Here is a 15,144-nt window from a genome sequence, read left to right as displayed (position 1 = left end):
ACTGCTGACACACCAGCCTTCCTCGTGGCCATAATTTCTCACCTTTCAGATTTTATTGCTCACCTCTTTTTCTTTCCATCAGTGTTTCTAAAGTACTGAAGTGACAGAATGCCAAGGACAGAAATGAAGAATATCTGATGCAGAACCAATTAGGCAAATAAACAATTACCCAGGCAACAAGAATTAAGGGAATAAGGAGATTTATTTTCTGTATTAAAAATCAATTGAAATTCCAACTGCATTGTTGGAAGTGAGGCCTCCCTAGGTAACTGTCAGAAAGGTGCCCACCTCCTGGAAGGAAAAAGGCTTGATTAATCACAAACAGACATCCACAGGGACTAACGAGGAAGCTGAGCAGTAGCACTGCAGAATTATGAAAGTAAAAATAGGAATAGGAATTAGGAATTAAAATCTGTCTCTAAATTTGACTTACTCTGAAAAAGGCTTTATAATAAGGAGTGAGTGAAGGCACAGGCTGAGCTCACCATCTCTTCCCATAGGGGCAGGCAGAGCTGTAAGCAGCCTGATGGCTACAGGGACTGGCCTTAGGTGGCACTGGGGAAATGGCACATTCTGAGCATGCAGTTGGAGCTGCCATGCATCATTTTTATACCACAAATATTATCTTTGTCTGCCACAAGAAACACCCCTTGGGCAAACTTTCAGCAAGGATAGCCTCCCTCCGGTCTTTCTTTTTAAATCTCTGTCAACAGAAATGAGATGAGACTCAAGCAAAAGGGGCAAGGTCAGCCAGCTACAACAGGCAACGGAAGCATTCAGTAACGGGAAAGAACGATAGCCCCAGCAGGGTCGGAGCAGAGAAGGCAAGAAAGGTGAGCTGGTAGACCTGAGGCAGAGGGAACAAATGCTCAGATAAGTGAGAAAGCTGGAAGTTTGGGCAGGTGTCAGGTAAGCAGTGCCTGGGGCAGTGTGGTGGAGAAGGGACTGGAAAGAGCCTTAGGTGAACAAAGCATCGCATTCCCACTGGCAAGAGACAGGAAAAAAAGACCAAAATAGTTCATCTGGTGCTAAATCTTGCTGACATTTTGCTGCTATGTGCTCTTCCCACCTTCCTTCCCCTTCTGCACCCAGCAGTCAGCCTCCTCCCTTTCACCGTTCATCCCTCCCTCCCATCCATTCGCAGCAGGAGGCCTTTCCACCTCCTGCCCCTGTGGACACTATCCTCTCTCCATTCACCTTATGCTGATGTCCCATCTCCCTTAGGAGTTCACCTCAGATTCACTGTCTCCCTACCCATACCCAGTCCCATTTCTTCCTCCTGCTCTACTTGTCCTCCACCTGCTGCCATTCTCCTTCTTCACTGTTGTCCCTTCACTGTGTCCCACTTTCCTTCTGCTTTCTCACCTATCTCAGGCTCCTGTTTCAGCCTCTCAGACCTTCCTTATTCACTTTCTTGGCTCTTGCAAAACCCTCTCATCCTATTGCTTGGCTGAAAGGAGCCCCACTAAGTTCACTGCCCAGACACAGGCATCACCACATTTCTCACACATGAGGTGTCTTAAGAGAGGATGCTCCAGGTGAAGCTGGAGGCCCACAATCCCATACCTTCTCTAGAATCATCATCTCCCATTTTTCACCCCATGCTTGTGTTTTGGAGTACTGTACCATTTTTACCGGTGTCTTCCTGACTATCTTCACTCTCACGATCAGACAGTTTTTTCCTTTGTTCTTTTCTGTACTCCTGTCCAGTCTCCATTTTGTCCTCAATAGTTTCCACACTCACTTCATGACCTGGTAAGATGACTAACACTGAATCTTTGCTTGATTTCTGCTCAACACTGCTTTTACTTGGCTCATTGTGCACTCCATCTCTCCAGGAACCCCCATGCTTTTCCTCATGGTCCTCCATCTTTCTCTTGGGAGGGGATGGCTTCTTGTCCAGACCCATTGCAATAATGCACCTATAAAAAAAACCAAGGAGAATTGGAAAGTATCACATTTTTCTTTCTGTGAACAATGGAAGGGCAGCAGATACACTGAGCTATTTAGCTCATTATCAGAAGTAAACCCAGGTACCTATCTGCCTCTGTGTTGCCACTCAGACAACAAGGTTACTGATAATAACTTACTTTGAGAAGCACCCTAAAATCCTCAAGTGCTCCACAAACACAGATGCAGTTCCTCCTTGAAGAAGAATAACGCTGTCTGCACTTAAAGGTGACAATTGAAGTATAAACAGATTGAAATCAAAATTATCATAACTGTCCATTAATTTCAAGCTACACCAAGCATGATCTGTGAAGATATGATCACTGAGAAAGGCAGACAAGCTGCAAGTAAGAGGTGCGCTTGATCCAGATCCTGCTGTAACACCCAGTAAAGTGATAACCCAGGTTTTGTGGATAAGACTTTTTTCTTTTTTTTTAATTTGTCTGCTGGGTCTAATAACTGCAGGGGAAGGAAGAGATTGAAATTGAATTATTTTTTGTTTCTGTTCCGTCTTTCCTACCCAACAGAATCCCAAACAGTTGGAAAACAAAGCATTTTGAATGACTTGTTAAGACTGCTCCTCTTGTATAAAATGGAGTAACAGACTCTCTATGTTACAGTTAGGAGGCTCGTGTATGAGACCAGAGTTCCTGCTCCTGATTAACATTAACTGCAGACAAGAAGAGCCACCTTACACCATCCATGAGTGTCAGGACATTGTGCTGTATGTAGTACATCGATTCAAATCTGCAAGCAGAGGATGAAACTGAAACTGGAACTTTCACTTTAGCTAATCACAAGTCTCTCTGGAAAAACGTATTTTCTTCACAGACAACTATGTCTTAAAAACTTTTCCTCCACCAAAACTGCTTTTTTATGTAAGGCTTGATTGCAATTCCCCTCACATTCCAGCTGTTTACAAACCACTGTGAAATATCCTACAGTCATTCAGTCTAGAAATCCTTTAGTTTTGCGGGCATAAAATGTAAATGTGACAATTTCTGAAAAGAGTCCTACCTTTTAATTAATGTTCATGGTATTTTTTTCAGGGACATTTTTGATATTGAAGCCATTCTACTGTACTGAAATGCTGGACCTAGGCCAGCAGAAAACTCTTTGTGCAAAGTCACAGCATCAGTGTAGAAATCACTGCGGCATCACCTCTTTGTGAACCAAAGCCTTAACCCAACAGGGAAAACCAACTGGGATCTTTACTGAGAATCAGAGTGGGTATTTAATGTGTGGACGTGGTGTCATACTCAAAACAGAAAACAAATGCAACTGCATTTGACGTGAAGGAGACGTGAAAATAGCTGTCATTTATGGGGAGAAACTGGTTAATGGAGATGTTTTTTAGTCACCAGATAAGGTTGGCTGGACTGACCAGAGATAGGAAAACAGAGATATCACTAAGAATAAGAGGGGAAGGTGGACAGAAGGTGGGGACAACTCAGGAAGAAATTAACCAATTTCTGGACACGATATTAATTCAGAAAATTCACTTCAAAATCTCTCTAGAAATCACTCAAAAGCTGAGATTTGGGCAATTCCTAAACTCTATAGCCACTATACCCATTCTGAATTCAGATGCTTTTCACTACTTTGAACGTACTAAATAATACATTTACATAAATCACATTCAATGTTAGATTGGAGTAGAAAAAATATGGTACAATAAAGTAGATTTTTTTTCTTAGAATTCAGTCCTTATCTCAAAAATAGAGTATAGCTCTGTGGAGGTTCTCTTCTTCCAACTGCTTGCTGCCCTTTTAAGAATTACTTACAAAAAGAATAAAAAAGGTTTTAAAATTATCTGTGTGTGCAGAAGTTTACTTGTCTGGAATGACTTAACAATCACACAAAAGGAAGATTTTATTAAAATTAAAGCTTCTTGGCAAAACCTCAGCTGTTGCTCACAGCATTGACTCCTGCCCAAAACCAAGAATCTTCTGCACAGATTTGTTGTCTGAAACATGCCTAACATTCAATTCTGTCTTATTCTGCCACCAGGGGTACAACAGCAGAATCCCACCTTAGAGGCAGAGCTGTTTAAAAATAAATTATCTTGTTCTCACAATTCAAAGAAAACCCTGAAAACTACAGTTAACTCAGCAGCACTCTTGATATTTATTTCACTATCACTTCCACCAGAAACATGCAAGTGGCATATGCACACCACCCCACACCTATTCCTCCATACCCGACTGTTGGGGAAGTGCTGGCTGCCCCCGACAAGCTGACCTATCTAGTGCAAACAGTGTCCACTGCTGCGCGTACTCCACACAGTGACTGAAGAGTCAGCACAAAAGTAGCTGACTTTGATGGCATCCTTGGATATGGGACCCTGAGGGATAAGCTCAATGCTGCACATTTCAAGGGGCGCTGAGAAACAGGCAAGGTTCTACAGAGCTGTGGGGTGCCAGAAAGATTAAAAAAGAGGAAACAAGTGATAAACTCTCTAAAAAACTGGGCTGCTAAGTCCTTGTGAGCAAAGTGTATTCATCTCCATACCTGTAGCAAGGAGATGCTCCCTCCACATTGAGAAAGCCAAAGCATCCATGTCTGCCTCCCAGCCTGGAACGCTTCTGATGTTTGTACTCACAGCAACAGCTCAACCTGTCCACTTGAATCCCATTGAGAAAAAAGGTGAGGCTGAATGGGAAACCATGGTGCCTCTTTGAGACAAACTGAAAGGTCTCTGTAATCACAGACAGGAAAGGGTTCAAAGAAAAAGGTTACGCTTTACTGTCAGCCTATTGCAATTGTTGTATCTCATCTGCATCACCACCAAAGCACCCAGCCCTCTGAGGTCAGGTACTTTGGTTCTTGGCTGTATGAATTAGTTGGTAAAACTCTACCTCCTCCCCACACAACAGCCTTGTCTCTTTCCAACCCGGGAGTACCAAGCTGGACACACCTGTGACAAGTGAATACATCATCAGTTTGGCTGCTCACTGCTACAGCGGAACAGAGGCCAGAGCCTCCTGTCTCAAAAAAATTAACTCTTCCACTTGCCTTACAGGAGTGTAGATTATACACAGAAAGTTTAGGATTCCTGGCATGTGTTTACATTGTGCAGTGCATCAGTATGTTAGAGCTCCTGCAGTGTAATACACACGTTCCTCAGTGCAGCACCTTGCAGAGTGCAGTCAGGCTCCAGATCAGTACAGCTGCAACATTAGTGGCTCTGGGCCTGCACTAATACAGTCGTACTGAGAGCAACACTGAGCAGCTGAAAGATGCTGTTTCTGGAGCCATTTCAGGCTACTCTGCAAGGGCATTTTTCGACATTCAGGCCTTAAGGGCACTGAGGCTGCTACGCAGCTCCACGCCAGGGGCGGGGCGGACTGCGTTGTACTCCCTTAACCCACAAGTCATAGTATCCTTGCAAAGTAAACTGAGCACACACCAGCAGGAAGGAAGCCACGCCGTACTCCAGCAGGTTCCCTAATAGGTGTGAATGAGGCTCGGGACAACAGGAGCACACACAAAGAACATCTTCCGCACAGCTGGGACACAGCTGCAACAAACGCCCTAACCAGATCTGCGGGCATGCTGCAGCGCACCGGTAACCTCAGGGGACAGGCTGAAGTGCAAGGATCTCTGCACCATCTTCCCATATCCAGAGAAAATGCAGACACAGTGGGTTCGGTGAGCTGGAATGAGGGCTATGATGTCTGGAATCACTCTTCTTCGTAAGTGAAAATCTCCCAGCAATTTCCTCTTCCCAATTTCCCAGAACACAATTCCCATTTTACTGGTGTGGTGAAATCGCACTCACGTAAAAGAGATGGGAATTGGGCTCCCACTGTGTACTTTTCCTTCTAGAATAATAAGCAACATGCACACTTGTACTATAGCAAGTCAGAAACAGATACTCCCTGTTTAAGGACAGTTTACCACTACAACTACTTTATTAACCATACATCTCTATACAAAATTAATCCAAGCTACAGTATTTTGTTAAATCAGTTCTCTACATTCATTCTACCATAATTTGCAAAAGTAATTGTAACCTCACTTTCAATCATGAAACCGTAGATCCAGATTTAGTATGGAGGCAGATGGTACAAAGGTCCCTGGATGCATATATCTTGACTGAGCTCAGCTGAAAACATTTTGATATCACATCAACATTTTAGCAAAAAAAAAGATGTTGCCAGAATCGATATGAACTCTTTGACTCTTTATCCTTACCTCCTTCCAACAGCTTGCCTTTGTAGACACAAAGGTTTTCTCCTCCACAATGCTGCTGATAGACTTTGATTTCATCTCTGTAATCAGCATCATCATGAGATAAATGCACACTTTTCCCTAGAAAGACCATGGTAACAAATGCGTTGCTGCGTAACGAGGGCTTAGGGAATCCTCCAGAATTCTGCAGCAGGAAATACACAAAAAATGCATTCATGTTCTAACTGTAACAAAGGGTGAACACAAAGATCACGTATGTGCAGCATCCTACACTTGAGACTTCCAGTCTTTTAAGACAGGCCTTGAGCTGCGTAAATTGGAAAGTGTTTTGTAACATGCAGGAGGGCAGAAAAACATTTTGGACTGAAAATCCATTGCATTGAATTGCCCAAAATTGCAGGGATCAGGTTTAATGACCCATATCGTCCCTCCCAATCCTGGGTTCCTACAATTTCCTTTACAGGAGTCAAAACTGGCTGGAGCTATAGTGTAACAGATGAAGTTTTCATACACTCAAGGCATTTCAAATATCCCTCTGAAGTTCTGGTACTAGATATGTTCAGAGACAGGATCACATTGAGTAAGATGGAAGGCTTTAAATAAGAGTTGCTATGTTTTTTCTGTTCAAGCACCTTTTTTCCCCCCAACTGATGAAAAACATCACGTTTTAGTATATAGAGAGATGGGTGGCGGTTATATATTTTAATAGTTAGAAATTTTCTTTCTTTCAAAAATTCAGTGAATCTTTGTGCAAACTAGGTATACACATCTTTCAGCATCGAATACATCAGTGAGGAAGGTAGTATACCTATACATAAACTGAGAAGTAGACAGAGATAACTTACCTTTGTTAAAAGTTGCTCTAAGCCATTTGGTGCAGCGGTGGGATGAAATCGTCTGCCTCTGGGCATCCCATTTCTCGCTGCATTTACATTCTTGTCTCCTTTTTGCAGGGGGGGAGGTGGCACTGGTATCACATAACTGTTAATGATGGGGAGTTGATATGGGGATATACCAGTCACATATTCCACTGAATTCATAAGTCTTAACCCACTTCTCTCTCCCTGCAAAAACATTTTAACCAGGTTAAATAGGTTATGCAAAAATAGCTACCAAGCATATTGAACTAACCACGGTTTGACTGCTCTTTACATTTAGCAATACACATACTTCTAGAACAATTCCTTAACTTGGTGCTTGTAATTTTGTTCATGAAAACATTTCTGTGCTAAAACCCTTTCTTTTCAGTTGCAAAGCAATAGGCAGATTGCTTGAAAATGTCACCCTCACAGATGTATACAACATTGTAAACCATGTAATACTTGTAACCATGCAGAGTTCTGATAACAAGCAGTCAGAATACTGCACAACCCCACAGCACTGCTGCATTCTCTCAGCTGGCAAGCAAATTCCAAAGCAGCCACAATCTTCGAACAGTAACATCATTTGGCATCAATTATACAAGATGTGGTTCAAAACCCTCCTTCCCCATTTGTACTGGAGGTTTAGTCCTCCTTCAGGATGAAATGCAAACAGAGAACCAGTGCCTGGAAAGCAAAACATCTCTAGAGAATAAATTCTGCAAACATTGCATGATCTGGATCTGATTTAGCTGTTTTATCAGTAGCGAGCATTAGAGAAACCATTTAAATCACCCATAATTTGAGCAAACATAGATAGTGCCAGCAAATTCTTGGAGAAAGGATCATGAACCTCACAATACAGAGCAAATGCATAGCAGAAGGGAGCTATTCATACAGTGTCTGCCAGTCAGGGGTAGCAAGTCACAGTCCCATTCCAAAATCCTCCAGTCCCATGGAATTCCTAACACAAAGCCAATTACATAATGTTTTTCTAGAACAGAAGACAAGTCCAAATCTCACCTGAAAGTAACTGCGTACATATCAAGATCATGTTTGGCTACTCCAGAAAGCTCTCACTCTCTGAACCCACTAGTGTGACTTAGTAGGAGGAACGGTAAAAAAGAAATAAATGAGTTTTTTGCTACTTTGCAGCTGTAGATGAAGATGAAAACTTGTAAGACCGTGTGAAAATATTCCTGAGTTATTGGTGTTAAGCGAGCGGCTGCCTCCCTCTCTACATAACAGAAAATCTATGCAGAGGCAGAAAATTTTGCATGCAGAGAGATTTTATACTATGAAAGAGAAGTCACCGCATTTTTCCTGGCTGTGATCAAGAACTGCATTAGACCAGTAAGAAAATGTCTTGAAAATTAAGGGGAGGTTAAGAAGGAGAGTTTAAATAAAAGCTGATAACCATTTGGTAGGCATGTTCCCTGCAGTATACAGTTCTGGGAACTACAGTACTAAAGTAGTATTATAAAGCTGTCCCTAAAATTATATTATTTCCAGAATGAAATATGGCCTCACCCCACTGGCAAACTGCTCATCATTTTCAAGTGCGTGGCACTTTTGTTTAGAGCTTGAAGTCTTTGGTACAGACCCTACTGCAGCACAGCTGCGAAGTGGCTGGAGGCGAAGCGGGTGTTGCATATTTCCTGGAGCTGTATTTGGTCGCCAGGAAGTCTAGAAAAAGAAAAAGCAAACAGCTACAAAATCTTTGTATACAGTTTCCAATGCAGAGAAGCATCATAAAGAAAAAAAAAAAAAAAAATAGCAGTGATCAAGATATTTGGAAGTGATGAGTGATTCCCAGGTACCTTCAGGAAACAAAATTTTCTAGTCTGCCTCTGAAGAGCCAGACCCCTTTAGGCATCTCTAATTGAGTATCCAAAAACTGAAGCGTCCAAAATAACTCTTGGGCATAAATTTAGGTTTTGCTACTGTCTCTTCACAGTGCAGCCTTGAAGCAAATATAATGAACTCATAGAAACTGTAGCAGTGTGCTGTATTTTGACTTCAGTACATGGACACTTAGAGAATGCACGACAAAAGCATGCCTATTTTTGTTCCATTCTCAGCATTTTTCCGACTTTTTTGTTTCATCTTTTCCTTTATACCCACATTGAAATGTTAAAACCTAAAAAAAACTATTTAACTGAGTTAGCTCACCATCTTAGAAAAGCCAAGCTCCTTGGATCGGTGTTGATGAGAAGGATTTCCACCGTTATAATCAACTACAGGTCCAGGTGCCCTCTGTATGGGACAGAAAGTAAAAGGTCATTCAGGACTGAAAGTCTCTCTTCAGTCTGCACCAATAATCATTATTGAAATGGAGAACCAGTTAAAACTGGACTATATGTTTGACCTTTGACCTTAGACTTCAGTATCATTATATTTCAAGAGTATATTAACATTCTTTCTCTGCCTGTTAACAGCAAGTAAGAGAATTCTGAGCCAGAGCTCCAAAGCACGGCCTTCTGGAAAGAGGTTTAGTCATACTGCTTCAACTGTTTTCTAAAAGACCTCCACAGCTTGCATGATTTTACAACATCTGTAAACTTGCCTACAGCCGCAGTATTCATTGACAATACTTAATGTATTGATGCTGGCCTAACCTTGGGCAATAAGGCAAAAAAAAGGGAAAGATTAAAGCAGATATATTACAAGCAAAGCTATTTTTTTCTAAGTCCTGATGTGGCATTCCTGCAACATCGGCTTCTCGAGATTTCCCTTGAATGGCACAATCCTGCAAACAGGAAATCAGCTCAAGTGATGAAGGATGAGGCCCTGATCTGGAACAATCAGGGCAGTCAATGCTCTAGACTAAGCACAGATGTCATAGGTATATGTGCATGCTTTCAGCTCTGGGCACTTACATTATAGCATATGGCGCATTTGCTGAAACTCACCAGTTGTGATTGACCAGCTGGTTCTCCAGCCACTAAAGGATGGAGCCTGTAACGATTTCTTGGACCAAGTGGTGGATGTGGGGAGCGCATAGGGCTAGCACCTTCCACTGATCTTCTGAATTGTTCCACCTAAAAGAATAGAAATTTATATCTCTGAGGTACTAAATACTCTTAACAGCAATGTTTGAGCTTGCCTTCCATCTGTCTTTCGCTGGACAATCAAATTGCCTAGACCTGATGGAAGACCTGGTTAAGGAAGGAAAGGAAGTCAAGGGGAGAATGAGAGAGGGATGATCGAAAAGACTTGTTCCCATCTCTGATTCATTTCCCTGCAGCCCTCTCCAGCTGCAGATCCCCACAAATTCAATTCACCTGCCTGTTTCTGTGTATCTCCCAATTCTTGTTTTGGTTGAAGGTCTCTTTCTTTTTTAAATTTGAGTGTATCTGCCACTTCCTTGCTCTGGCTCCTGCCCCTCCCTACCTTTTCTTCTCAAAAGCTCCACATTAGGCTGACTACCCTTCTGGAAATAGATAGCTATGATTCTTATCCTCCCTTGCCCAGATATCCATGTTTCTCCTTTCCTCTTAGATTAGCTACTCAGCCAAATTCACTGAATGTATGAGGTGAGAATTAAATTACACTGCTAATTCCAGCCAGGTTTCTGTGTCCCAGCATGGCATCACAGCAAAGATACAGATCACATATCTGCAGGCGTCTCCCTTATGCTTCTCACTGAAGGAAGCAGTTTTGGTTTATGTTCCAAAATTACCCAAGTCCAGAATCGATTGATAGGGTGCCTTAGTTGCTGCTTCCACTGTGGCAACTTTCTACCAGCAGGAGTTCAGTAAATAATGCTTTTGCAATTACCACAGTGTTTTTCATTAAAATCTCCTCCTTTCTTTACCTGATGAATTGCTTATAAATGTATTATTTAAAATTAAAGAGATTTTACATTGTTCAACTGCTCAAAGAAGCAGCTAGCTTCTCAATGCATTTTTCCTGATGTATGCAGGCTCCTAATAAAGAAATAAGATGCTGAGTATATTTCAGCGAAAATGAGAACAACTTTTCCCATACGAGTCCAAGTGACTTCATGGGGAAAAGAACCATTGACTTTTGTGGGATTTCTGTGACTCTAACAACTACAGGATCAAGCTCTACCCACATGACACCAAAGTGAAGGCTTCTGAAACCTCTTTTCATTACATACATGCTGGTTCTGCTAAACATCACGTGGAGAGGCAAACGACTGAAAATGTGAGCTCAGTGCTCAGCAGCAGTCAAAAGCAGATAGTGTCTAGAATTACGAGGAGAACTGCAACATGTATCTTAAATTATTCATCCAGTTCTGGTTCCCCATTTCAAAATAGAAATAGTAGAACTAGAAAAGGTAAAAAAATGGCAATAGTAATAAGAAGCCTGGAATGGCTCATGTCTGGAAGATTCAATAGACTGAGGGTCTTCAGCTTAGAAAACTGAGAAGGAATATGAAAAAGGTACGTAAAACCACAAATGCCTTCAAAAAAGGGAACAGTTATTAACTTTTTTTCATGAGAACAACGGAGCATCAAACAGAATTATCAGACAGCAGATAAAACTAATTATTGCACAGAAATGCAAAGAAGTACCATTTCATACAGCTCATAATTAAATTCCACAACGAAGAACACTGGAGAACCAAGATAATAAGTAGATTCAAAAGGAATCATGTGCGTGAATGGAAGTTCCTGAACTGCTGGATAGAGGAAGAAGGAGATGTAACCTGGGGCAGCAGCATCCTCTACTTGCCTGTTTCTTGTACTTTTTCCATAAACATCAGAGACAGGACACTTGGCTCAATGAATCTCCGGCCTGACTCATGGCTGTTATTTAACACAGGGCAAAACTGCCATGTCCCATCAGTACTCAGTAGCACTCAAGCCTCACCTTGATTTTCTGCACCCTTTCCTTCCTCACAGAATTTTCAAGTTTCCTTTTTATTTCCAGCTGATGATGACGCTATCAATGTAAGAGAAAGAGAAATCTCATTAATGGACATTACGAGATGTCAATGAATGTAAGAACACTTGCTTTGTTCTGCTTATCACTTGCCTGCTCCCTGGTCATTACCCTCACTGAGCCCTATTATGAAACTACTATTGATTCAATCCATTTGCATTACACCTGTGTATATAACATTGGCAAGGGAGCAATTGAGCACTTGTAAAGTTGTAAGGACCAACTCCTTTCTTGATACATAACAGGAATGTGCCCAAATTTTGTACTCAAATAAGATATATAATCATGTTCAAGCTATTTTGTTTTTATTAGATTTTTTTTAAGCACACTAGCCCTGCGAATATCATCCCATAATCTGATGACTGCCAAAGTGCATTAAGTGAGCCAGGACAGTGTATGTTCTAATGACAGTATGGTTTAACAACTAGAGGCCAGTGGAGGTTTCATACGGGGGACGTCAAGCACAAAGACTGTCCTTTTACCCAGCAGGAGAGGGCCTTTCCAGGGAGCACGAGGGCACAGCTACAGAAAACAGTCCAGTATGAGTTAACAGACACTGGCTGTCAGTAGGGAAGTATTTGAAAAGGATTACATAGCACTAGTAAATGCATACCTCCATGTCAAGGACCTTATGAAATATGGCCTGAGCCAGGCACTCCTGTACGTATCTTTGGTGATCCCTTCTCATAGCATTTAGCCGGTATTCTTTCTCAGATATTATTCTTCCACTCCTTGAGATCTGCCATAAGCAAATACAATGTGACTAAAAAGAAGAGGAGAAGACAGAGTAAAGTACGTTTTTAAACAGAGTGCAATTTCTCAGAAAGACCACTTTCTCTTCCTGGTTAGCTACCACCTCTGCTTCTGCGATGGTGCTAGAACTCACCTTCCCAGCACAGAATTGTAGTTTCTTTGACCCCAGGGACCCCATCAGCCAAATGAAGAGAGCAGGAGAGCAGCAGTCACATTTTCTAACAGTTGAGGGCTCAGCCTTACTCTTCATGGGCCATTGCCCAAGTCAGTGGAAGGGAATTAAATACTTGCCTTCCTACTGTGTAAGGGTTGCATCTGCCTGTGCTAAACAGAGTCACACCTAGGAGCGCATAAATATTTTTAAAAGTATTCAGCACATTCAACTTTACCAAGTCCTTCAGTTTTCCATTAAACACTTTTGAAAAATAACATTGGAGCTATTTAAACAGCTAGTAGAGTCAAAGATATTTAGATTTCATAGTTTAAAAAACCTAAGAGAGTAAATATGATTTGTATAGTTGCAAACTGAAAGATTTTGCAGAGGCAAGCTCCAATGAGCAAAAAGAAATACGGAGCAAAAACATGAAAACATTCTCAATTTATCAAAACCTCTCCATGAAATTTCTTCTTCTGCCTGGATGTGAAATACAAGCAGATTGACAAACAGTCTCACATCACCGTAATTGTGCAGGAATACAGTGCCATATGTAACAACTTACTGAAAATGCATTACTGAGCAGAAGCTCAGGGCTAAGCCAAGGCTCTCCGATATTTACATACATCATCAATCCATGTCAGCCACTGTTCCCAGCTTCACACAGATAAGCACTATGACTGTTGCATTACAGAAGGTGCAGTGGAAGCGTAAGCTTGATATTCTATGGAGTATGGCCTCCATATTGACTGTTAGCACATCAGTTGTAGTGTGGAATCATCATCCATCAGCATCCCCCATCTTCATAGACCCAGGTGGCCCTTGGACCTTGATGTCCTGAAACATGCTCAGTGCCAGCTACAGTACTTCCTCAGCTGTCACTAAGTGTCTTCAAAACCACTTAGCACATGGAGCCAAGCTCTGAGCAAAGTTTTACTTGTCTTTCTGTCATTCTGATTTCAGTAGCACAGCCTTACGCACCACAGCCCTGTGTCCCTGCAATATCTAGTTGACCAATGGTAGATAATAATGCAGTGGCAAATGTTTGGATTAAACAAACCTGCCCTCAGTCTCAGTGTGATCGTGTGGCTTTGATCTGGCACAGCATAATTTCACATGTTTGGCTAGCTGGTCAAAGTCTTACCAATGACAACACATACCTCTAACAAATAAGCAACAGAACCATCAGTGGTTTGACTTGTGCAATATTAAAAGAGACAGAGTTCTTTTCTTTTTTTCTCAGAAAAGGAAACTTTTCAATCTCACCAGTCCTGATCTCTGAAGATGTCGTCTTATCCTGGTATTGCTGAAATATCCAACCAGGTGCTTGTCTGTAAGGCTATTGTAGGTTGCAAGAAATCTGAAATAAAATCAATACAGATGCATATAATCCCCTTGACAGCCAAATTATTACAGCTTAAGTTATAAAGACTTACGCAATAGTTTGCTGCACAAAATGGGTCTTGATGAATCATGCCCAGCATTTTGTCAGATAAATGCCCATTTGATTATGTAAAAGCAACATCTTATTGCCTCCAGAAGATCTGGATCAGAAACAAGTGACTTCTACATAAGACACAGCAGCTGAGCATCGAATGGCATACCACCACCGAGGCACAGGGTCCACGAGAGCCCAGCCCTGAAAGTCTCCTCCAAGACCAACTACTGCAACAGCCTCCTCAGATACTAAACTCTGACCTTCAGCAGGTCGGTATCACACCATACAACATTTGGAGATGAATTCCTGGCTGAGTCCAGCAGGCACAGACCCCAGCTCCCTTGCCACCCTGCCACGGGCCCTGTTGGAAGTGCATGAGCATACGGTACATCACCGGGGAGAGAGACGTCCCAGGACTCCTTCACCACCGCATGCCTTCCGCTGCCCCACCACGCACCCCCGTGCTCCCCTTCCTTCTGCCGCCTCCTAACTGGCGATAGATATGGCAGCGACGGAGTTTCTGGCAGCTTTTGCAAAGACCTGTAAGAATAACTTGGGTTGGGAGGGACCTCCAGAGGCCATCTAGTCAAACCTTCAGCTCCAGGCATATCACTTATCAGACTTTACCTACACAAAGGAATTCTCTTGTGGTCTTCATTGCCAGCTCTCAGCCATTATTGTCTGGTATCTAACACAAAAAAATTGCTTTCTTCAGTCTACTTAGGTTAGCAGAAACTGCTAGCACCAAAACATATTTTTAAGACAGGACACTGTTTCCATAGTATTTTCACTGGCTTGAAAGTTAGCATACATGTTACTAACTTGGGTGCAAATCCTTGCTCTGATGAAGACCACTTATTTGTGTTTGCAGCCAAAGCCTCCTT

General features: G+C 42.0%; 1 protein-coding gene across 1 annotated transcript in view; it reads right to left on the bottom strand.

The window, feature by feature from the left end:
• The window catches only part of ERICH3 (glutamate rich 3), a gene marked incomplete at both ends in the record, with an annotated part of 44,292 nt that overhangs the window by 18,968 nt on the left and 10,180 nt on the right, over positions 1 to 15,144 (bottom strand). The window contains 10 exons of the mRNA XM_082314300.1: positions 1,627 to 1,922; positions 4,462 to 4,648; positions 6,148 to 6,328; positions 6,990 to 7,208; positions 8,535 to 8,690; positions 9,177 to 9,260; positions 9,917 to 10,045; positions 11,844 to 11,915; positions 12,529 to 12,654; positions 14,089 to 14,182. Coding sequence (XP_082170426.1) covers positions 1,627 to 1,922; positions 4,462 to 4,648; positions 6,148 to 6,328; positions 6,990 to 7,208; positions 8,535 to 8,690; positions 9,177 to 9,260; positions 9,917 to 10,045; positions 11,844 to 11,915; positions 12,529 to 12,654; positions 14,089 to 14,182 — 1,544 coding nt within the window. The remainder of the gene's footprint in view (positions 1 to 1,626; positions 1,923 to 4,461; positions 4,649 to 6,147; positions 6,329 to 6,989; positions 7,209 to 8,534; positions 8,691 to 9,176; positions 9,261 to 9,916; positions 10,046 to 11,843; positions 11,916 to 12,528; positions 12,655 to 14,088; positions 14,183 to 15,144) is intronic.

This window comes from Platalea leucorodia (genome assembly GCF_965183815.1).
Source record: "Platalea leucorodia genome assembly, chromosome: 5".
In the NCBI taxonomy this organism is placed as follows: Eukaryota; Metazoa; Chordata; class Aves; order Pelecaniformes; family Threskiornithidae; genus Platalea; species Platalea leucorodia.
Note: the sequence above shows the minus strand (reverse complement) of the source record. Positions and strands in the feature narration are given on the sequence as shown.